Genomic DNA, 24,190 nt, shown 5'->3' on the forward strand with positions numbered 1-24,190 from the left:
GGGGATGGGAAGTAGTGAGGGATGAGTGAGGTGGGGGATGGGAAGTAGTGAGGGATGGAGTGAGGTGGGGGATGGGAAGTAGTGAGGGATGGGAGTGAGGTGGGGGATGGGAAGTAGTGAGGGATGAGTGAGGTGGGGGATGGGAAGTAGTGAGGGATGAGTGAGGTGGGGGATGGGAAGTAGTGAGGGATGGAGTGAGGTGGGCGATGGGAAGTAGTGAGGGATGAGTGAGGTGGGTGATGGGAAGTAGTGAGGGATGAGTGAGGTGGGGGATGGGAAGTAGTGAGGGATGAGTGAGGTGGGGGATGGGAAGTAGTGAGGGATGAGTGAGGTGGGGGATGGGAAGTAGTGAGGGATGAGTGAGGTGGGGGATGGGAAGTAGTGAGGGATGGAGTGAGGTGGGGGATGGGAAGTAGTGAGGGATGGAGTGAGGTGGGGGATGGGAAGTAGTGAGGGATGAGTGAGGTGGGGGATGGGAAGTAGTGAGGGATGAGTGAGGTGGGCGATGGGCGATAGACAGAGATGATATTTTAGTCTTTATCCCTTAATGTCTCTATTTGATTGTAGCCGTGGTGGAGACTTCTGTTGTGTCACTGTTAGCATTATAACATCTGGTTATTATGAAAACTAGGAAACTAAATTATTGTTACTCCACTGTAAAACACTCAGATCTGTTACAGTACAATGTGAAGAAAAAAATGGGTAGCTCATTAATAAACCCATCCATGTTTTAATCCACTGTTAATCTACAATTAATCCACTGAATAAAATATTACCCAAGTTTGACTGATACAGTTACTCTCACTTGATAGCAATTTACACACAGAGGTGTTGGGTAAATAAAAGCCAAATCAACATAAAATGTATTTTATTTCAGATCATCGGCTGTGAAAACATTGTGAAGCAGATAGACCCTTTCTGACACACACACACACAAAGAAACGTGCACTACAGAGTTACAACTCTTGACATTCTGGAGATCCCCTCTAGCCATGTATGTTCTGTTCTGGCCAGGGCCTGACTTGACTTTCATTCCACCTTGTTCCCACCTTCTGATTACTGTAACATTGTATTCTGATTACGGTAACATTGTCTTCTGATTATGGTAACATTGTATTCTGATTACGGTAACATTGTCTTCTGATTACGGTAACATTGTATTCTGATTACGGTAACATTGTCTTCTGATTACGGTAACATTGTCTTCTGATTACGGTAACATTGTATTCTGATTACGGTAACATTGTCTTCTGATTACGGTAACATTGTATTCTGATTACGGTAACATTGTATTCTGATTACGGTAACATTGTATTCTGATTACGGTAACATTGTATTCTGATTACGGTAACATTGTATTCTGATTACGGTAACATTGTATTCTGATTACATTAACATTGCCTTCTGATTACGGTAACATTGTATTCTGATTACATTAACATTGCCTTCTGATTACGGTAACATTGTATTCTGATTACAGTAACATTGTCTTCTGATTACGGTAACATTGTCTTCTGATTACGGTAGCATTGTCTTCTTCTGTCTTCTTCTCCTTTGGTGATTGGTCATATAAAATCTGATTACTAGGAGTTAGTGAGTTATGAACGGTAAGGTGGTATAACCGTAAGGTGTTAATAACTATAACCACCTTACCCTTTGTAAGGTGGTTATAACTTTTCATAAGGTGTTAATAACTCACTCCCTCTCAAAAAGAGACCTTTCAGAAGAGGCTTTCCTTAGAAAAGCTAACTTGAGCAGCCCTTGTATCTTGGTATGTAAACGTCCTTAAAAAATGTTTTAACTTGTTGTTGCTTCGTTTGTTTGTTGTTGTTGTTTACATGATGTCCTGCTGGTGCTGTGTAGATTCACTGACCACCTATGGAAGGAGAGGACAGTCAGTCAAGGTTGAGAGGTCAGGCACAGAGAGACAACGTGTATAGATTTGTATTTGACTTGTTTATTGTACCTTTCTTTCAACAGGGAGTCCCATTGAGACCAAGGTCTCTTTCACAAGGGAGCCCTGCATCGTACAATTACACAACTATTTACAAAATACAACAGAATACAAAATACGATAATGAACGAGTCCCCTCATATAAATACCTTGGCATTTGGATCGACGACAAGTTGTCATTTAAAACACGCGGATGAGCTAAACGAAGAAACTGAGACTTAAAACTGGGCTTGTTCTACAGAAATAGATTGCTTGGTTGTAGGAAAACAATTGTTCAGTCAATTTTCCTGTCAGCCTTTGACTATTGGCGACATAATCTATATAAAACGCTGCTGCCACTTTTTTTTAAAACCATTGGATACTGCTTATCATAGGCCACTCCACGTTCTCACGAGTGACATCACTTCCTGCCAGAATCACTGGCGGAGCGCAGCGGGCAGCTTAGCGATTAGAACGTTGGGCCAGTAAGCGAAAGATCGTGGGTTTGAATACCCAAGGTGAAAAATCAGTCGAAGTGCCCTTGAGAAAGGCAATTAATCCTAATTTGCTCCTGGGGAGCCGTACTGCTATGGCTGACCCTGTAAAACAACACCTATCATACTACTATGACTGACCCTGTAAAACAACACCTATCATACTACTATGACTGACCCTGTGTAACAACACCTATCATACTACTATGGCTGACCCTGTACAACAACACCTATCATACTGCTATGGCTGACCCTGTGTAACAACACCTATCATACTACTATGGCTGACCATGTAAAACAACACCTATCATACTACTATTACTGACCCTGTAAAACAACACATTTCACTGCACCTATCATACTACTATGACTGACCCTGTAAAACAACACCTGTCATACTACTATGGCGGACCCTGTACAACAACACCTATCATACTACTATGGCTGACCCTGTAAAACAACACCTATCATACTACTAAGACTGACCCTGTAAAACAACACCTATCATACTACTATGGCTGACCCTGTACAACAACACCTATCATACTACTATGGCTGACCCTGTAAAACAACACCTATCATACTACTATGGCTGACCCTGTAAAACAACACCTATCATACTACTATGGCTGACCCTGTAAAACAACACATTTCACTGCACCTTTACGGTTTATGTCTCACGCTCTGACCTAAGAGAGCTGTTTTTTTCTCTGTTTAGTTAGGTCAGGGTGTGATAGGTGGGTGGGCATTCTATGTGTTTTGATTCTATGTTTTGGCCGTGTATGGTTTCCAATCAGAGGCAGCTGTCTATTGTTGTCTCTGATTGGAAGCCATACTTAGGCAGCCTTTTTCCCACTTGGTTTTCGTGGGTAGTTGTTTTCTGTTTTGTTTGTGTAACCTGACAGAACTGTCGGCTGTTGTTTTGTTTATTTGTCTAAGTGTTCGATTTCATTAAAATACAAAATGAGCACTCAACACGCTTTGCCTTGGTCCCGTTACATTATGTGACGATACAGCATCTTATTTCTCTCTTTATTTATGCAACAGTACCATCTATTCATTTACATATCTCTCTTGCAGAAATTACCATATTACTTCACATCGCTCCTGACCCACGGAGGTAGAAAATACCTTACTGGCTCACAGGAACGAATAACTCTTGAAATTCCTTTGGTAAACTACCGATTTAGGTTAAACAAGGTGTTTGTTTTTTATTAAGGAACAATTTTCAGAGTTACCCCTTATAATTAGACGTACTAGTTCCTTTTGGGAAGTTTAGGATATTGGTAACGAATGTACGTGTTTTCTTTTTTTATCGTTCTAATTGCATTGTTGTATTTGTTGTATTTGTTGTATTTGTCATGACACTGCCGTTATCTGAACTCTTTCCTTTATTATGTACCTTGTTTTTTCTGCTGCTTTTTTTTTTTTTTTTGTGAAACAGGGCTCTCTTCCGAAAGAGACATGGTCTCAAAGGGACTTTCCTGTGAAAATAAAGGTTAAATAAATACAATAAAATACATATAGATATACTGGAGACAAGGACAGTTAAAGTGTGGACAGGACAGTGACTATACAACTGTAGTTTAGTGTGAACAATAGTGTGTCCTCCAGGGTTCAGTCAATTCAGGAAGTAAAATATAAATTCAGGAAGTAAAATGTAAATCCAGGAAGTAAAATTAAATTCCAATTCCTAATTCTCGTCAATGGTTTTCTTTTTTGTTGTTGTAATTTACCCCCTTTTTCTCCCCAATTTCGTGATTTCCAATAGCGATCCAATTACGATCTTGTCTCATCGCTGCAACTCCTCAACGGGTTCGGGAGGTGAAGGTCGAGTCATGCATCCTCCGAAACAGGACCCGCCAAACCTCGCTTCTTAACACCCGCCCGCTTAACCCGGAAGCACCGTTCAACTGATGACCAGGGTCAGCGTGCAGGCACCCAGCCCGCCACAAGGAGTCGCTGGAGCGCGATGAGCCAAGTAAAGCCCCCCCCCCCCCCCCCTCGGCCAAACCCTCCCCTAACCCAGACGACGCCGGGCCAATTGTGTACCGCCCTATGGGACTTTCGGTTACGGCCGGTTGTGACAGCCTGGGATCGAACCCGGGTCTGTAGTAACGCATCAAACATTGCACCACTCGGGAGACCGTCTCAACGCTTTTCTATTAAGAAAATGTTTAATTGGAATCAGGAATTTCTGTTCACTTCATGAATTGTCTGAAGTGAAATTATATTGACCCGAACTCTGGTGACCTCTGTACATCTCTTAACTGTGAGGAGACGGTGAGATGCTCAGAGGTAGGGTAGAGTCATCAGGTCTAGTACTGAGGTGTTCCGGATAGGAGAAGTGACTTCATTAAAGGTAGTTGGTAAACAGTTGAGATATAAACTGTACTTACACACAGAACACTAGCACCTTCTCTCAATTCATATTTAATCTAGATCAAAATGTATTAATTAAATGACTGTAAGGCTATGAAATGCTATTTCCAAGTGTAAAATAACACCCTATTCCCTATATAGTGTGCTACTTTTGACCAGAGTCCTGGGCCCCTGGTAGTGCACTATGAAGGGGATATGGAGTTATTTAGGATGGGGCCTATATTGGTCCATAGTGTCTTCTGTTTTTGTCGGTTCTGTCTGTTTAGCTCACCTCTCCATCGCGGGTTTCGATGGTCTTGATCAGAACAGTCTTCTTGGAGTGGACCTCTGATGAACGGCCAACGTCTGGGCTGGTCTCTGCAGGGAGAGGACAGAGGTAACACAACCTCAGTCTAACCTTAGACTCAACTCTCAGGCTTAAGGAGATTTGAAAAAGATGTCAACTCAAGACTAACCAATTATCTCTAGGCTGATGTTTTGAATGGAAAGTATAGACCACAAGTAAGACTATCTCAACCTAACCTAGCCACAACCTGATCAAACCACAACTTAACCCCCAAAACAACCTTAGTCTCAGCAGAGAGGAGATAGGCCCGCGAGGCTGAGGTCAAAACAACCACAAGCTAACCCAAAAGCCACAGTTGATTTATGACATCCTTAATCAATATTAATTAAGTCTAATCGTGCTCCATTATTTTCATTTGGCTGGCAAACAAGACATACCGTGATCTTTGAATTTTCAATATCTGAAACGCATCCACTGTCAACCTATTTTCAGATGCCGCTTCTCCCCCTTGTGGTAAAATGTGACGCTGAGGAAACGTGTTCTCACCTCTGAATCCAATAGTGGAATATGTTGAGGCAGCAGAGTGGGCAGCAGAGTGGGCAGCAGAGTGGGCAGCAGAGTGGGAGCCAGATACAGTGATGCTGGGCGAAGACAGAGAGAAGACAAAACATACAGGAAATGACAGGTTAGATATCTATTTGGATTGTTTGGATTGTTTGAAAGTCCCTGCAAAACAATCTATTGTGGCTGATTCCATTCATGATGACCTCCCTCGACCTAACTTTACCCTGGCTCTATCGCAATGTGTCTTTTGCAATTCCTTGCATCTTATCTCCTCCCTCCTTCTCAACAGTAACGGGGAAGAGGAAGAGGAAGTCTATCCTACCAGGAAGAGTTTTAATATCTGCCCTTTGAATCAGCTGTTGTATTTTCCGAGGAGAAAAGCCTGCACTTATTTAAAAAATATGGTACTTATTGTTTTATCTATAAAATGTGTTGCACAACTAACTTCATTTGTTTTGATCAATTTATACATGCATTTTGGGATCCCTCCCCCTACTCCTCCCCTCTCTCTTCTCTACCCCTCCCCCTACTCCTCCCCTCTCTCTTCTCTCCCCCTCCCCTGCACCTCCCCTCTCTCTTCTCTACCCCTCCCCCTACTCCTCCCCTAACCTCTTCTCTACCCCTCCCCCTACTCCTCCCCTCTCTCTTCTCTACCCCTCCCCCTACTCCTCCCCTCCCTCTTCTCTACCCCTCCCCCTACTCCTCCCCTCTCTCTTCTCTATCCCTCCCCCTACTCCTCCCCTCTCTCTTCTCTATCCCTCCCCCTACTCCTCCCCTCCCCTCCCTCTTCTCTACTTCTCCCCCTACCCCTCCCTCTACTCCTCCCCTAACCCCTTCTCTACCCCTCCCCCTACTCCTCCCCTCCCTCTTCTCTGCCCCTCCCCCTAATCCTCCCCTTCTCTGCCTCTTCTCTACCCCTCCCTCTACTTATCCCTCTCTCCTACCGGCTCTCCTCTCCCTCCAGTAGTTTCCTGTAGGTGGCGATCTCTATATCCAGGGCCATCTTGACATTGAGGAGGTCCTGGTACTCTCTGAGGTGACGAGCCATCTCATCCTTCATCTTAGCGATCTCAGCCTCCAGACGGGTGACGGAGTCCTGGTAACCTCCAGCCTCGTTTCCCAGACGATCCTCCATCTCCCTCATCTGCCTCAGCAGAGACTCGTTCTGTAGGGGAGGGAGGGAGAGAGGGAGAGAGGGAGAGAGGGAGGGAGAGAGAGAGAGAGAGAGAGAGAGAGAGAGAGAGAGAGAGATAGAGAGAGAGAGATGATTACATAAACAGAAAGGTAGGTAAACAGGTATCATAGTTAGATTGAGAGGGGAAATGGTGGAGAGGTGATTGAAGTGATGATAGGTTAGGGAATTGTCCTTATGTGTGTACTACTCCCCACATATTTAAAACCAATGGACTGTCAAATACAAGAAGGGAAGTTTACACTTAATCCAGGAGGATCTAGAGTATGATCTATTAATAGTCCAGGAGAACATAGAGCAGGATGAAATAATATAGCGTAGGATGTAGTAATATAAAGTAGGGTGTAGTAATATAGAGTAGGATGTAGTAATATAGAGTAGGGTGTAGTAATATAGAGTAGGGTGTAGTAATATAGAGTAGGGTGTAGTAATATAGAGTAGGGTGTAGTAATATAGAGTAGGATGTAGTAATATAGAGTAGGGTGTAGTAATATAGAGTAGGATGTAGTAATATAGAGTAGGGTGTAGTAATATAGAGTAGGGTGTAGTAATATAGAGTAGGGTGTAGTAATATAGAGCAGGGTGTAGTAATATAGAGCAGGGTGTAGTAATATAGAGCAGGGTGTAGTAATATAGAGTAGGGTGTAGTAATATAGAGCAGGATGTAGTAATATAGAGCAGGGTGTAGTAATATAGAGCAGGGTGTAGTAATATATAGTAGGGTGTAGTAATATAGAGTAGGGTGTAGTAATATAGAGTAGGATGTAGTAATATAGAGTAGGGTGCAGTAATATAGAGTAGGGTGTAGTAATATAGAGTAGGGTGTAGTAATATAGAGTAGGGTGTAGTAATATATAGTAGGGTGTAGTAATATAGAGTAGGGTGCAGTAATATAGAGTAGGGTGTAGTAATATAGAGTAGGGTGTAGTAATATAGAGCAGGGTGTAGTAATATAGAGCAGGGTATAGTAATATAGAGCAGGATGTAGTAATATATAGTAGGGTGTAGTAATATAGAGTAGGGTGTAGTAATATAGAGTAGGATGTAGTAATATAGAGCATGGTGTAGTAATATAGAGCAGGGTGTAGTAATATAGAGTAGGGTGTAGTAATATAGAGCAGGGTGTAGTAATATATAGTAGGGTGTAGTAATATATAGTAGGGTGTAGTAATATAGAGTAGGGTGTAGTAATATAGAGTAGGATGTAGTAATATAGAGTAGGGTGTAGTAATATAGAGCAGGATGTAGTAATATAGAGTAGGGTGTAGTAATATAGAGTAGGGTGTAGTAATATAGAGCAGGGTGCAGTAATATAAAGTAGGGTGTAGTAATATAGAGTAGGGTGTAGTAATATAGAGTAGGGTGTAGTAATATAGAGCAGGGTGTAGTAATATAGAGTAGGGTGTAGTAATATAGAGCAGGATGTAGTAATATAGAGCAGGGTGTAGTACTATAGAGTAGGGTGTAGTAATATAGAGCAGGATGTAGTAATATAGAGCAGGGTGTAGTAATATAGAGTAGGGTGTAGTAATATAGAGCAGGGTGTAGTAATATAGAGTAGGGTGTAGTAATATAGAGTAGGATGTAGTAATATAGAGTAGGATGTAGTAATATATAGTAGAGTGTAGTAATATATAGTAGGGTGTAGTAATATAGAGTAGGATGTAGTAATATAGAGTAGGGTGTAGTAATATAGAGTAGGGTGTAGTAATATAGAGCAGGATGTAGTAATATAGAGCAGGGTGTAGTAATATAGAGTAGGGTGCAGTAATATAGAGCAGGGTGTAGTAATATAGAGCAGGGTGTAGTAATATAGAGCAGGGTGTAATAATATAGAGTAGGGTGTAGTAATATAGAGTAGGGTATAGTAATATAGAGTAGGATGTAGTGTGTGGTAATAGAAAGTAGGGTGTAGTAATATAGAGTAGGATGTAGTAATATAGAGTAGGGTGTAGTAATATAGAGTAGGGTGTAGTAATATAGAGTAGGGTGCAGTAATATAGAGCAGGGTGTAGTAATATAGAGTAGGGTGTAGTAATATAGAGTAGGGTGTAGTAATATAGAGCAGGGTGTAGTAATATAGAGCAGGATGTAGTAATATAGAGTAGGGTGTAGTAATATACAGTAGGGTGTAGTAATATAGAGTAGGGTGTAGTAATATAGAGCAGGGTGTAGTAATATAGAGTAGGGTGCAGTAATATAGAGCAGGGTGTAGTAATATAGAGCAGGGTATAGTAATATAGAGCAGGATGTAGTAATATAGAGTAGGGTGTAGTAATATAGAGCAGGGTGTAGTAATATAGAGTAGGGTGTAGTAATATAGAGCAGGGTGTAGTAATATAGAGTAGGGTGCAGTAATATAGAGCAGGGTGTAGTAATATAGAGCAGGGTATAGTAATATAGAGCAGGATGTAGTAATATAGAGTAGGGTGTAGTAATATAGAGTAGGGTGTAGTAATATAGAGTAGGGTGCAGTAATATAGAGTAGGATGTAGTAATATAGAGCAGGGTGTAGTAATATAGAGTAAGGTGTAGTAATATAGAGTAGGGTGTAGTAATATAGAGTAGGGTGTAGTAATGTAGAGTAGGGTGTAGCAATATAGAGTAGGGTGCAGTAATAAAGAGCAGGGTGTAGTAATATAGAGCAGGGTATAGTAATATAGAGCAGGGTGTAGTAATATAGAGCAGGGTATAGTAATATAGAGCAGGATGTAGTAATATAGAGTAGGGTGTAGTAATATAGAGTAGGGTGTAGTAATATAGAGCAGGGTGTAGTAATATAGAGTAGGGTGCAGTAATATAGAGCAGGGTGTAGTAATATAGAGTAGGGTGTAGTAATATAGAGCAGGATGTAGTAATAGGTAGGTAGTAATATAGAGTAGGGTGTAGTAATATAGAGTAGGGTGTAGTAATATAGAGTAGGGTGTAGTAATATAGAGCAGGGGTGTAGTAATATAGAGTAGGGTTGTAGTAATATAGAGTAGGATTAGTAATATAGAGTAGGGTGTAGTAGTATAGAGTAGGGTGTAGTAATATAGAGTAGGGGTGTAGTAATATAGGTAGGGTGTAGTAATATAGAGCAGGTGTTAGTAATATAGAAGCAGGTGTAGTAATATGAGTAGGAGTGTAGTAATATAGTGTAGGTAGGGGTAGTAATATAGTGTAGGGTGTAGTATATAGAGGCAGGGTGTAGTATATAGAGTAGGGTGCAGTAATATAGAGCAGGGTGTTAGTAATATAGAGTAGGTGTAGTAATATAGAGCAGGATGTAGTAATATAGAGTTGGGGTAGTAATATAGAGTAGGGTGTAGTAATATAGATTAGGGTGTAGTAATATTAGAGCCGGGTGGTAGATAAATAGAGTAGGGGTAGTAATATAGTGTAGGTAGGGGTAGTAATATAGTGTAGGTAGGGGTAGTAATATAGTGTAGGTAGGGGTAGTAATATAGTGTAGGGTGTAGTAATATAGAGTAGGGTGTAGTAATATAGAGCAGGGTGTAGTAATATAGAGCAGGGTGTAGTAATATAGAGTAGGATGTAGTAATATAGAGTAGGGTGTAGTAATATAGAGTAGGGTGTAGTAATATATAGTAGGGTGTAGTAATATATAGTAGGGTGTAGTAATATAGTAGGATGTAGTAATAGAGTGCTTACGGTTCCCTTGAGAGAGTCGATCTCACAGGTGTAGGACTGGATCTGATGCCTGAACTCCATGCTCTCCTGTTTGGCCTGTCTCAGAGCATCGTTGTTCTTGTTCACAGCCTGGTTCAGGTCTGACACCTGGAGAGGAGGTGGAGACATGGGTTAGAATAGATGCTACTGTCACTGTGTAGTGGTGCTGATGTAGTTAGCTTAGCTACTGTCACTGTGTAGTGGTGCAGATGAAGTTAGCTTAGCTACTGTCACTGTGTAGTGGTGCCGATGTAGTTAGCTTAGCTACTGTCACTGTGTAGTGGTGCAGATGTAGTTAGCTTAGCTACTGTCACTGTGTAGTGGTGTCGATGTTGTTAGCTTAGCTACTGTCACTGTGTAGTGGTGCCGATGTAGTTAGCTTAGCTACTGTCACTGTGTAGTGGTGCCGATGTAGTTAGCTTAGCTACTGTCACTGTTTAGTGGTGCCGATGTAGTTAGCTTAGCTACTGTCACTGTTTAGTGGTGCTGATGTAGTTAGCTTAGCTACTGTCACAGTCCACATATCAATATTCAGTTGTAGCTCATCTAGCGCTGCTTTGCGTACTGGCAATCACACACAGATAATGTTGGGATTTTATCATGTTCTGCACCAGGGTTGGAGTCGATTTCATTTAAATTCCAATTCCAATTCCAATTTAATTAATTAAATGAATTGAATCAAAATAAACTCCAAGTCTGTTGTGTACGGTCCTAAGATAATTTATCTGAACCATCCTGATGGACAAACCTCTCTAACTATGACCCCACTGTCACTACCCACCCATATTGTCAGTGTTTACTTTGGACTTGTACCAGTCCTCAGTACTGTACCATATTATATAATACTAGTGTGTATTATAGATGGTGTTTACCTTGGACTTGTACCAGTCCTCAGTACTGAACCATATTATATAATACTAGTGTGTATTATAGGTGGTGTTTACCTTAAACTTGTATCAGTCCTCAGAAATGTACCATACTATATAATACTAGTGTGTATTATAGATGGTGTTTACCTTAGACTTGTACCAGTCCTCAGTACTGTACCATATTATATAATACTAGTGTGTATTATAGATGGTGTTTACCTTAGACTTGTACCAGTCCTCTGCCTCTGAGATGTTCTTGGCTGCGATGCCCTCGTACTGCATACGGATGTCCCTGAGGGCAGCGGTCAGGTCTGGTTTGGACATGTCCATCTGGACCTGCACGGATGTCTCCTGCATCTGGCTCGTGAGCTCATGAATCTCCTGCAGGGGGTACGAGGTCAGAGGTTAGGGGTTAAAGGTCAGGGGGTCAGAGGTTAGGTGTTTTAGGTCAGGTGTTAAAGGTCAGGGGGTCAGAGGTTAGGTGTTTTAGGTCAGGGGTTAAAGGTCAGGGGGTCAGAGGTTAGGTGTTTTAGGTCAGGTGTTAAAGGTCAGGGGGTCAGAGGTTAGGTGTCATAGGGGTCGACTAGAGCTGTATCAGAATGGTTTTATAGGTAAGAATCAGAATCGCTGCTACAGTGGATATTCTTCGTAGTCATATAAAACAGGGTTTTATTTGGATTACTAGCCTTTGTGAAGACAGGTTCTGATGAAGGCTGAAACGTCAAGCTTTTTATAGTTGCTTTAATAAAATAATACGGTTTTTAATGGTGAGCGAGCTTTGTGCCTTTTTATTTTTTAAGGATCTTTTAGCATAATCAGCTACTTCTTTCCTTAACTTTCGTGAGTCCTTCAATATACAGGACAAAACCCCTGGCTCCTACGAGACACAGACAGGACAAAACCCTGGCTCCTACGAGACACAGACAGGACAAAACCCTGGCTCCTACGAGACACAGACAGGACAAAACCCTGGCTCCTACGAGACACAGACAGGACAAAACCCCTGGCTCCTACGATCCATAGACAGGACAAAACCCCTTGCTCCTACGAGACACAGACAGGACAAAACCCCTGGCTCCTACGATACACAGACAGGACAGAAACCCTGGCTCCTACGAGACACAGACAGGACAAAACCCTGGCTCCTACGAGAATCAGACAGGACAAAACCCTGGCTCCTACGAGACACAGACAGGACAAAACCCTGGCTCCTACGAGACACAGACAGGACAAAACCCCTGGCTCCTACGAGACACAGACAGGACAAAACCCCTGGCTCCTACGATACATAGACAGGACAGAAACCCTGGCTCCTACGATACATAGACAAGACAGAAACCCTGGCTCCTACGATACACAGACAGGACAAAACCCTGGCTCCTACGAGACACAGACAGGACAAACCCCTGGCTCCTATGATCCACAGACAGGACAAAACCCCTATCTCCTACGAGACACAGACAGGACAAAACCCTGGCTCCTACGATACACAGACAGGACCAAACCCTGGCTCCTACGAGACACAGACAGGACAAAACCCCTGGCTCCTACACTACACAGACAGGACAAAACCCTGGCTCCTACGATCCACAGACAGGACAAAACCCTGGCTCCTACGAGACACAGACAGGACAAAACCCCTGGCTCCTACGAAACACAGACAGGACCAATGGTCTCTCTCTCTCTCTCTCTCGCTCTCTCTCTGTCCTACATAGAAAGGACCAATGGTCTCTCTCTCTGTCCTACATTGACAGGACCACTGGTCTCTCTCTCTCTCTCTCTCTCTCTCTCTCTGTCCTACGTAGACAGGACTAATGGTCTCTCTCTCTCTGTCTCTCTCTGTCCTACATAGACAGGACCAATGGTCTCTCTCTCTCTCTCTCTCTCTCTCTCTCTCTGTCCTACGTAGACAGGACTAATGGTCTCTCTCTCTCTGTCCTACATAGACAGGAGCAATGGTCTCTCTTTCTGCCCTAAATATTTCCCAGCTGCTAGTCTCTCTCTCTCATGGTTTAATTTTAGCTGTGCATCTGTTGAACAATGTTACAGTGGGCCCTCCATGTCACAGGCCCATCTGACACTCTGCCTTAACCAAGCCAGGCCAAGCCAAGCCAGGTCAGGCCAAGCCAGGTCAGGCCAGGCCAGCATAGCACTAAATTCCAAATGTTAGAAGAGACAGCATGACAGGATCTGGCTTTAGAAACCAGATCAAGTTCCTCCATCCATTGTGCACTGTGTAACTGTACGTGTGTGTGTGTGTGTGTGTGTGTGTGTGTGTGTGTGTGTGTGTGTGTGTGCGTGCGTGCGTGCGTGCGTGCGTGCGTGTGGTGGTGGTGGTGTGTGTGTGTGTGTGTGTGTGTGTGTGTGTGTGTGTGCGTGCGTGCGTGCGTGCGTGTGGTGGTGGTGGGGTGTGTGTGTGTGTGTGTGTGTGTGTGTGTGTGTGTGTGCGTGCGTGCGTGCGTGCGTGCGTGCGTGTGGTGGTGGTGGTGTGTGTGTGTGTGTGTGTGTGTGTGTGCGCGTGTTTTGCCCAGAATGTTCTGGCTACCATAGGAGTGAGTGTCACATATATGATCCACTCGCTATAGAAATGATGCCCTATGCGTTTAGAAACGAGGAAAGTCCCACACACTGTGCAGGATATGACTGTATGGATAGAGCTGCATGATTAGAGCTGTATTGTTGGAAATGTATGGTTAGATATGTATAGTAGCTAGTAGTAGAGTAGCTGGGAGTATAGTAGCTGGGAGTACAGTAGCTGGGAGTATAGTAGCTAGTAGGTATACTAGATGGGAGTATAGCAGCTGGGAGTATAGTAGCTGGGAGTATAGTAGCTAGTAGGTATACTAGATGGGAGTATAGTAGCTGGGAGTATAGTAGCTAGTAGGTATACTAGATGGGAGTATAGTAGCTGGGAGTATAGTAGCTGGGAGTATAGTAGCTAGTAGGTACACTAGATGGGAGTATAGTAGCTGGGAGTATAGTAGCTAGTAGGTATAGTAGCTGGGAGTATAGTAGCTGGGAGTATAGTAGCTGGGAGTATAGTAGCTGGGAGTATAGTAGCTAGAAGGTATAGTAGCTGGGAGTATAGTAGCTGGGAGTATAGTAGCTAGTAGGTATACTAGCTGGGAGTATAGTAGCTGGGAGTATAGTAGCTGGGAGTATAGTAGCTAGTAGGTATACTAGATGGGAGTATAGTAGCTGGGAGTATAGTAGCTGGGAGTATAGTAGCTGGGAGTATAGTAGCTGGGAGTATAGTAGCTGGAAGTATAGTAGCTGGAAGTATAGTAGCTGGGAGTATAGTAGCTGGAAGTATAGTAGCTGGGAGTATAGTAGCTGGGAGTATAGTAGCTGGGAGTGTAGTAGCTAGTAGGTATAGTAGCTGGGAGTATAGTAGCTGGGAGTATAGTAGCTGGGAGAATAGTAGCTAGTAGGTATAGTAGCTGGGAGTATAGTAGCTAGGAGTACCATATATATATATATATATGATACTGCAACTCACTGTATCTCCAAGGGTATATATTTACACAAAGGGTTGGTGTCAGCAACATTATATAACATTATACATTATATAAGGTTCACCCATGAACATTTTGAGCAGAAAGAACAGCTGGAGTCTGACTGGTGTATTGAAGGGTAGAATGTGAGAAAGAAGGCAGGGGAACTGATGGGGTTGAACTTTAGTGTAAATAAGCCTTGTCCCTTAGGGAATGGCCCATAGGGAATGGCCCATATGGAATGGCCCTTAGGGAATATCCCTTATGGAATGGCCCATAGGGAATGGCCCATATGGAATGGCCCATAGGGAATGGCCCATAGGGAATGGCCCATAGGGAATGGCCCATATGGAATGGCCCATAGGGAATGGCCCATAGGGAATGGCCCATAGGGAATGGCCCATAGGGAATGGCCCATATGGAATGTCCCATAGGGAATGGCCCATATGGAATGGCCCATAGGGAATGTCCCATAGGGAATGGCCCATAGGGAATGGCCCATAGGGAATGTCTCATAGGGAATGGCCCATATGGAATGGCCCATAGGGAATGTCCCATAGGGAATGGCCCATATGGAATGGCCCATAGGGAATGTCCCATAGGGAATGGCCCATAGGGAATGGCCCATATGGAATGTCCCATAGGGAATGGCCCATATGGAATGGCCCATAGGGAATGTCCCATAGGGAATGGCCCATAGGGAATGGCCCATAGGGAATGGCCCATAGGGAATGGCCCATAGGGAATGGCCCATAGGGAATGGCCCATAGGGAATGTCTCATAGGGAATGGCCCATAGGGAATGTCTCATAGGGAATGGCCCATAGGGAATGTCCCATAGGGAATGGCCCATAGGGAATGGCCCATAGGGAATGGCCCATAGGGAATGGCCCATAGGGAATGGCCCATAGGGCAGGATCCTATCTCCTGTTTCCACAGCATAAATGTGCTGGTTTGGATATGTTCTGTTCCAATTAACCTTGAGGCATGGTTTGAGCAACTATGGTAGAAGCGTAAACAGGCCGGCCCAGTTCAGTTTGGCCTGGCTTGGCTTAGTAGTGTGAACAGGTTAGGAGTAGTCTCAAAAGGCCATGCAGGACCATACTGACCTCCTCATGAATCTTCTTGAGGAAGGCTATCTCCTCCTGCAGACTCTCAATGCGTCTCTCCAGGTCCAGCCTGGCCAGAGTGGCAGAGTCCACATCCTAGAGAAACAAAACAACAACAGGGGATAGAGTTGACGTTTAGTATTGATGTTTCAGCATAAGGCCTTTCCCAAGACGAGAGCCTACATACTGACACAGATACAGAGAGAGAGACCGAGACAGAGAGACAGAGAGAGAGAGAGAGAGAGAGATAGACAGAGAGACAGACAGAGACAGGGATGGAGAGATAGACACAGAGATAGACACAGAGAGAGACAGAGAGAGAGACAAAGAGATAGAGACAGACACAGAGAGAGACAGAGAGATAGAGGTAGAGACAGAGAGAGAGACAGAGAGAGACAGAGAAGTACACAGAGAGGTAGACAGAGATGAAGACAGAGAGATAGACAGAGATAGACAGAGCGATAGACAGAGAGATAGACAGAGAGATAGACAGAGAGATAGACAGAGCGATAGACAGAGAGATAGACAGAGAGATAGACAGAGAGATAGACAGAGAGATAGACAGAGAGATAGACAGAGAGATAGAGAGAGAGACAGAGAGAGAGATAGACAGAGAGATAGAGAGAGAGACAGAGAGAGAGACAGAGAGATAGACAGAGAGATAGGCAGAGAGATAGGCAGAGAGGTAGACAGAGAGGTAGACAGAGAGGTAGACAGAGAGGTAGACAGAGAGGTAGACAGAGAAATAGATAGAGAGAGAGACAGAGAGATAATGAGAGAGACTCAGAAGTTACTCTAGGGAATAATTGCAGCTTCAGTTCATGTTGGTATCACACTCGGTACTGTCATTATTGATCTAACCTGACTGCATGTATTTCATTGATCATATGGGAAGAGAGAAAGTTCTGAAGGCAGACAAAGAGAGAAATAAGGAGATGGAAAGTGTGACTCACAGCTCTGAAGGCAGACAGGTTGTTCTCTGCCTCTTCCTTCTGGTGGATTTCCTCCTGCAGTCTGGAAAGAGAGAGAGAGAGAGAGAGATTAAAGGAAAGGTTCAATTTGAGTTTAAACAGATTCAAATGCAGCCTTTTCCTCTGTGTTTGTGCCTGTAGGTAGGTACTATGATGGAATAGCAGACTTTACACTGTTAGAACAGCAGACTTTACACTGTTGGAACAGCAGACTTTACACTGTTGGAACAGCAGACTTTACACTGTTGGAACAGCAGACTTTACACTGTTAGAACAGCAGACTTTACACTGTTGGAACAGCAGACTTTACACTGTTAGAACAGCAGACTTTACACTGTTGGAACAGCAGACTTTACACTGTTGGAACAGCAGACTTTACACTGTTAGAACAGCAGACTTTACACTGTTAGAACAGCAGACTTTACACTGTTGGAACAGCAGACTTTACACTGTTGGAACAACAGACTTTACACTGTTGGAACAGCAGACTTTACACTGTTGGAACAGCAGACTTTACACTGTTGGAATAGCAGACTTTACACTGTTGGAACAGCAGACTTTACACTGTTGGAACAGCAGACTTTACACTGTTGGAACAGCAGACTTTACACTGTTGGAACAGCAGACTTTACACTGTTGGAACAGCAGACTTTACACTGTTGGAACAGCAGACTTTACACTGTTGGAACAGCAGACTTTACACTGTTGGAACAGCAGACTTTACACTGTTGGAACAGCAGACTTTACACTGTTGGAACAGCAGACTTTACACTGTTGGAACAGCAGACTTTACACTGTTGGAACAGCAGACTTTACACTGTTGGAACAGCAGACTTACACTGTTGGAACAGCAGACTTTACACTGTTGGAACAGCAGACTTTACACTGTTGGAACAGTAGACTTTACACTGTTGGAACAGCAGACTTTACACTGTTGGAACAGCAGACTTTACACTGTTGGAACAGCAGACTTTACACTGTTGGAACAGCAGACTTTACACTGTTGGAACAACAGACTTTACACTGTTGGAACAGCAGACTTTACACTGATCACACTCCACAGCAGATATAGGCTGGGAAGGAACTATTTTTTGAAAGCAGACAAAGACTCTCAGGGGAGAGTTAATAATGTGCAGTTGTTACTTCATCTTTAAAGCACACTCTCTCTCTCTGTGACGACGGGAATAGAGTCTGGACCCTTCCACAGCCTCTCTCTCTGTGACTACAGGAATAGAGTCTGGACCCTTCCACACTCTCTCTCTCTGTGACTACAGGAATAGAGTCTGGACCCTTCCACAGTCTCTCTCTCTCTCTCTCTGTGACTACAGGAATAGAGTCTGGACCCTTCCACAGTCTCTCTCTCTGTGACTACAGGAATAGAGTCTGGACCCTTCCACAGTCTCTCTCTCTCTGTGACTACAGGAATAGAGTCTGAACCCTTCCACAGTCTCTCTCTCTCTGTGACTACAGGAATAGAGTCTGGACCCTTCCACACTCTCTCTCTCTCTGTGACTACAGGAATAGAGTCTGGACCCTTCCACACTCTCTCTCTCTCTGTGACTACAGGAATAGAGTCTGGACCCTTCCACAGTCTCTCTCTCTCTGTGACTACAGGAATAGAGTCTGGACCCTTCCACAGTCTCTCTCTCTCTGTGACTACAGGAATAGAGTCTGGACCCTTCCACAGTCTCTCTCTCTGTGACTACAGGAATAGAGTCTGGACCCTTCCACACTCTCTCTCTCTGTGACTACAGGAATAGAGTCTGGACCCTTCCACAGTCTCTCTCTCTGTGACTACAGGAATAGAGTCTGGACCCTTCCACACTATCTCTCTCTGTGACTACAGGAAAAGAGTCTGGACCCTTCCACACTCTCTCTCTCTCTCTGTGACTACAGAAATAGAGTCTGGACCCTTCCACAGTCTCTCTCTCTCTCTCTGTGACTACAGGAATAGAGTCTGAACCCTTCCACAGTCTCTCTCTCTCTGTGACTACAGGAATAGAGTCTGGACCCTTCCACAGTCTCTCTCTCTCTCTCTGTGACTACAGGAATAGAGTCTGAACCCTTCCACAGTCTCTCTCTCTCTGTGACTACAGGAATAGAGTCTGGACCCTTCCACACTCTCTCTCTCTCGGTGACTACAGGAATAGAGTCTGGACCCTTCCACAGTCTCTCTCTCTCTGTGACTACAGGAATAGAGTCTGGACCCTTCCACAGTCTCTCTCTCTCTGTGACTACAGGAATAGAGTCTGGACCCTTCCACACTCTCTCTCTCTCTGTGACTACAGGAATAGAGTCTGGACCCTTCCACTCTCTCTCTCTCTCTGTGACTACAGGAATAGAGTCTGGACCCTTCCACAGTCTCTCTCTCTCTGTGACTACAGGAATAGAGTCTGGACCCTTCCACAGTCTCTCTCTCTGTGACTACAGGAATAGAGTCTGGACCCTTCCACACTATCTCTCTCTGTGACTACAGGAATAGAGTCTGGACCCTTCCACAGTCTCTCTCTCTGTGACTACAGGAATAGAGTCTGGACCCTTCCACAGTCTCTCTCTCTGTGACTACAGGAATAGAGTCTGGACCCTTCCACACTCTCTCTCTCTGACTACAGGAATAGAGTCTGGACCCTTCCACTCTCTCTCTCTCTGTGACTACAGGAATAGAGTCTGGACCCTTCCACAGTCTCTCTCTCTGTGACTATAGAAATAGAGTCTGGACCCTTCCACATCCTCTCTCTCTGTGACTACAGGAATAGAGTCTGGACCCTTCCACAGTCTCTTTCTGTGACTACAGGAATAGAGTCTTGTCTAGTGTGTGTAATGGTTGGCATTCCAGGCTGTTTGTAAGCAGTATCACAGAGGTCACACACAGCCAAGGGGGAGTTTATGGAACAGAACTGCAGAGTGTGTTCTAGTACCTGATCTAAGATCAGTCTCTAACTGGCCTGGTAAACCACAGGGTACAGAACAGACCTGATCTAAGGTCAGTCTCTAACTGGCCTGGTAAACCACAGGGTACAGAACAGACCTGATCTAAGATCAGTCTCTAACAGGCCTGGTAAACCACAGGGTACAGAACAGACCTGATCTAAGATCAGTCTCTAACTGGCCTGGTAAACCACAGGGTACAGAACAGAACTGATCTAAGATCAGTCTCTAACTGGCCTGGTAAACCACAGGGTACAGAACAGACCTGATCTAAGATCAGTCTCTAACTGGCCTGGTAAACCACAAGGTACAGAACAGACCTGATCTAAGATCAGTCTCTAACTGGCCTGGTAAACCACAGGGTACAGAACAGACCTGCTCTAAGATCAGTCTCTAACAGGCCTGGTAAACCACAGGGTACAGAACAGACCTGCTCTAAGATCAGTCTCTAACTGGCCTGGTAAAACCAGGGTACAGAACAGACCTGATCTAAGATCAGTCATAAACTGTCTCAGAGTAAAGGGGTGCTAACCTGATCCTAGATCAGAATTCCTATTCTGAGACACTTTATGAACACCAATCCTGAGTTGATCTGAGGTCAGTGTCACACAGCAGCTGCGTATTCCACCCCCAACCTTCTCGACCTTTCCTTCCACTTCCACAGTATTTTGCCTCTCCCTCCCCCCCCTCATTCCCCCTTCTTCACGGCATCCTTTCATGCATCCCCCCCCCCCCCAAAAAAAAATACTCCCACAGAGGCCTTGAAGGAGATAGACCCCACCAGCTGTTACAGTAACAGAGAGACAATCCAATACAGAAAAACACCAGAGATGAATTCACACTGCTGATCCAATAGCTTTTAAATAGAAACCTCGATTAACAGCTCTGCAAACCGCGCATTGACTAAAATCTATCACCACAAAATGGAATGTCTCCCTACGGGCTGTGAAATGTGTATAGAAAATACCTGCACTGGTGGAGGCACAAGGCGAAAGGTATGTCAGCGTGGTCTGTTAAAATACGTCATCATGAGATAAAACAAGTGACTTATAGGGTCCCGTGTGGCTCAGTTGGTAGAGCATGGTGTTTGCAACGCCAGGGTTGTGGGTTCGATTCCCATGGGGGACCAGTATGGGGGGAGAAAAATGTATGCATTCACTACTGTAAGTTGCTCTGGATAAGAGCGTCTACTAAAATGACTAAAATGTAAAAATGTATAGCCAGGTGACTTGTAGCCAGGTGACTTGTAGCCAGGTGACTTGTAGCCAGGTGACTTGTAGCCAGGTGACTTGTAGCCAGGTGACTTGTAGCCAGGTGACTTATAGCCAGGTGACTTATAGCCAGGTGACTTACTGACAGGTGACTTATAGCCAGGTGACTTACTGACAAGTGACTTATAGCCAAGTGACTTATAAACCTCTACTGCGTTAATTCTCTCTCCACTGTGTAAATTATTCAAGCGATTTCTCTGGAGGGCGATTGAGAACATACCTCTCTGTCTGTATGTAGCTCCCTCAGAGCTGTATGTAGCTCCCTCAGAGCTGTATGTAGCTCCCTCAGAGCTGTATGTAGCTCCTCAGAGCTGTATGTAGCTCCCTCAGAGCTGTATGTAGCTCCCTCAGAGCTGTATGTAGCTCCCTCAGAGCTGTATGTAGCTCCCCAGAGCTGTATGTAGCTCCCTCAGAGCTGTATGTAGCTCCCTCAGAGCTGTATGTAGCTCCCCCAGAGCTGTATGTAGCTCCCCCAGAGCTGTATGTAGCTCCCCAGAGCTGTATGTAGCTCCCTCAGAGCTGTATGAAAACTTGTTTTCGTGTCCTTTGTTGGAAATATATGAACTATATCATCCAGTCCAATTCCGACTAGAAGTGAGAGGAAAATAGTATATGGGTATCGTTGAAGAGGAAGTTTCCGTGTCTTTTGTTGATAATAATTTAACTATAACATTCAAGTGTGGCATCGGTACCTCGTACAGTACAGGTCTAAATGGTATACTCTAGGTGTCATCGACCAACAGCCTTACTGCCAGGAATCTCACAGGGGAGTTACGGAGACTACTGCTGTCCTACTGTCCTGTTATACAACAACTGACTCTGTCACTGAGCGTCACTGACATGACATGGCTGTCGTTTCCGACTCACTCCAAGATGGCGGATGCCATGTCACTGCTTGTACAGTACCACGCTCCGTTCAACCTTTGGCTGCATTCTAAAGAAAGATTTTCACTCTAAAGCACACCAGCAATCCCCTCATTCACCATGTTTTCACTCTGAAGCACACCAGCAATCCCCTCTTTCACCATGTTTTCACTCTGAAGCACACCAGCAATCCCCTCTTTCACCATATTTTCACTCTGAAGCACACCAGCAATCCCCTCTTTCACCATGTTTTCACTCTGAAGCACACCAGCAATCCCCTCTTTCACCATGTTTTCACTCTGAAGCACACCAGCAATCCCCTCTTTCACCATGTTTTCACTCTGAAGCACACCAGCAATCCCCTCTTTCACCATGTTTTCACTCTGAAGCACACCAGCAATCCCCTCTTCCACCATGTTTTCACTCTGAAGCACACCAGCAATCCCTTCTTCCACCATGTTTTGCTAAATGTCAAGCAATTCCAGACCGACAACAGACGTCCAATATATCACAGTATTTATATCTTAGGGGCCCATAATCGAACAGTCCAAAATTCCCAAGCTAATAACTTTAAAGAGTGTATTACAGTGGTAGTTTCAGTGATTGTCTTTATGTTTTTACAGACTTGTACTTCATGCGGTTTGAGTCAAATTTACTTCCACTGTCCTCCAACAGTGGCTCCTGAATATGACGAGCTTCTCATCTTCAGTGTTTACTGACATGGTGTTACTGTATAACCTCTGACCTCTCATGCAGTCCGTCTGAAACCTCTGACTCCTAACCTCTCACCTGAGTTTGAGTTTCTGCAGGTCGTCAGCCAGGTTGTCTCTCTCCACCTCCATGCGGGCTCTGTCATTGGACATGCCTTCCACCTGACGCCTCAGCTCTCTCATCTCCTCTTCGTACATCTCGGCCACGCGGGTCGGCTCGTGACCCCTCATCCTCTCGATCTCCACCATCAGAGTAGCGTTCTGCTGCTCCAGGAAACGGACCTTCTCGATGTAGCTGGCGAACCGGTCGTTCAGGTGCTGCAGTTCTGCCTTCTCATTGGTCCTGGTGTCCAGGAAATCGCGGTTCGTGGCGTCGGCCAAGTTGAAGTCCAGCTTCTCGCCCATCCCGGCGTACGAACGCATCGCGCCGCCGGAAGAGGAACGAATGCTGCCGGAGGAGTAGCTGGGGCGGGCGGAGGTTTTGGTCATCTCGTACACTCTGGAGGACATCTGGGCCGAGCCGGAGGAGCCGGAGGAGCCACGTCCGCCGTGGGAGAACATGGAGGACATGCCTGAGCTGGATCCAATACCAGAGCCGAAGGTTCGGCGGTAGGAAGAGGCTGACTGAGCGGATTGGGAAGAGAAGGACTTGCTCATGGTGGACGTTGTCCGAGAGTCTGGCTGGAGGAACTGGGTTGCTGTTGGAGGTGGATGACTGAATGAGGGGCTGTTAAGGGCTGTTGGACAGGAGATCTGCTATTTGTAGACATACAACGCCCACTCCATAACTCCAAGCCCCCTGCCTCCAACTCCCTCAATTACCCACACTCTCTGTCTCTCTGTCTCTCTCTCTCTCTCTCTCTCTCTCTCTGTCTCTCTCTCTCTCTCAGCTGTCATAGGGTCTAGTTTCCAGTAGCAGGGTGGCATCTGGCCAGAGAGGGGGTGTACCATGAGGGGGTGTAGGGGGGAAGCGGGAAGGAGGGGGGGAGGAATGGGGGTGTACTGTGTGGGGATGTCATGGGGAAGGAGGGGGGAGGAGGGAAGGAGGGGGAGGAAGGAAGGAGGGGGGAGGGGGAGGGGGAGGAGGGGAGGAGGGGGGAGGAGGGGGAAGGAGGGAAAGAGGGGGAAGGAGGGGGAAGGAAGGAGGAGGGAAGGAGGGGGGAGGAGGGGGGAGGATATTAGTATTGTGTATCTCTTAGGAAGATGACTTTCTGGTTACCGTTAGTTACCCTACGTATCTCTATCACAGAACACAAATAGATTACACCTAGTCCACGCAGATATTTACCCTTTACACTCTGCCATGTCGCTGTTTTCACTGTGTGTTAACGACTGAGGGCCATTTTTACTGGTGGAAACCTTACCGAGCCCTCAAGCTACTGTTTCAGTGGATATAATGTCAGGAAAACGGGAAGTTTCAGTTGTTGTGTTAGACCTGACCACAGGATCCAT

At 44.9% G+C, this 24,190-nt stretch overlaps 1 protein-coding gene across 2 annotated transcripts; it reads right to left on the reverse strand.

The window, feature by feature from the left end:
- Positions 1–851: 851 nt before the first annotated feature.
- On the reverse strand, positions 852–23,482 carry LOC115161413 (desmin). Of its 2 annotated transcripts, XM_029712383.1 has the most exons (10): positions 22,818–23,482; positions 16,948–17,008; positions 15,995–16,090; positions 11,612–11,773; positions 10,506–10,631; positions 6,604–6,824; positions 5,642–5,736; positions 5,081–5,166; positions 3,830–3,911; positions 852–1,876 (listed from the first exon to the last, which is right to left on the reverse strand). In XM_029712383.1, the coding sequence occupies exons 1-10, from the start codon at positions 23,393–23,395 to the stop codon at positions 1,866–1,868; spliced, it is 1,518 nt and encodes a 505-aa protein (XP_029568243.1). In that variant the 5' UTR covers positions 23,396–23,482; the 3' UTR covers positions 852–1,865. The 2 variants fall into 2 exon arrangements, with proteins under 2 accessions (XP_029568243.1, XP_029568244.1); XM_029712384.1 differs by lacking the exon at positions 3,830–3,911 and having other exon boundaries at positions 22,818–23,481.
- Between the last annotated feature and the right edge of the window lie 708 nt (positions 23,483–24,190).

This window comes from Salmo trutta, chromosome 24 (genome assembly GCF_901001165.1).
Source record: "Salmo trutta chromosome 24, fSalTru1.1, whole genome shotgun sequence".
Classification (NCBI taxonomy): Eukaryota; Metazoa; Chordata; class Actinopteri; order Salmoniformes; family Salmonidae; genus Salmo; species Salmo trutta.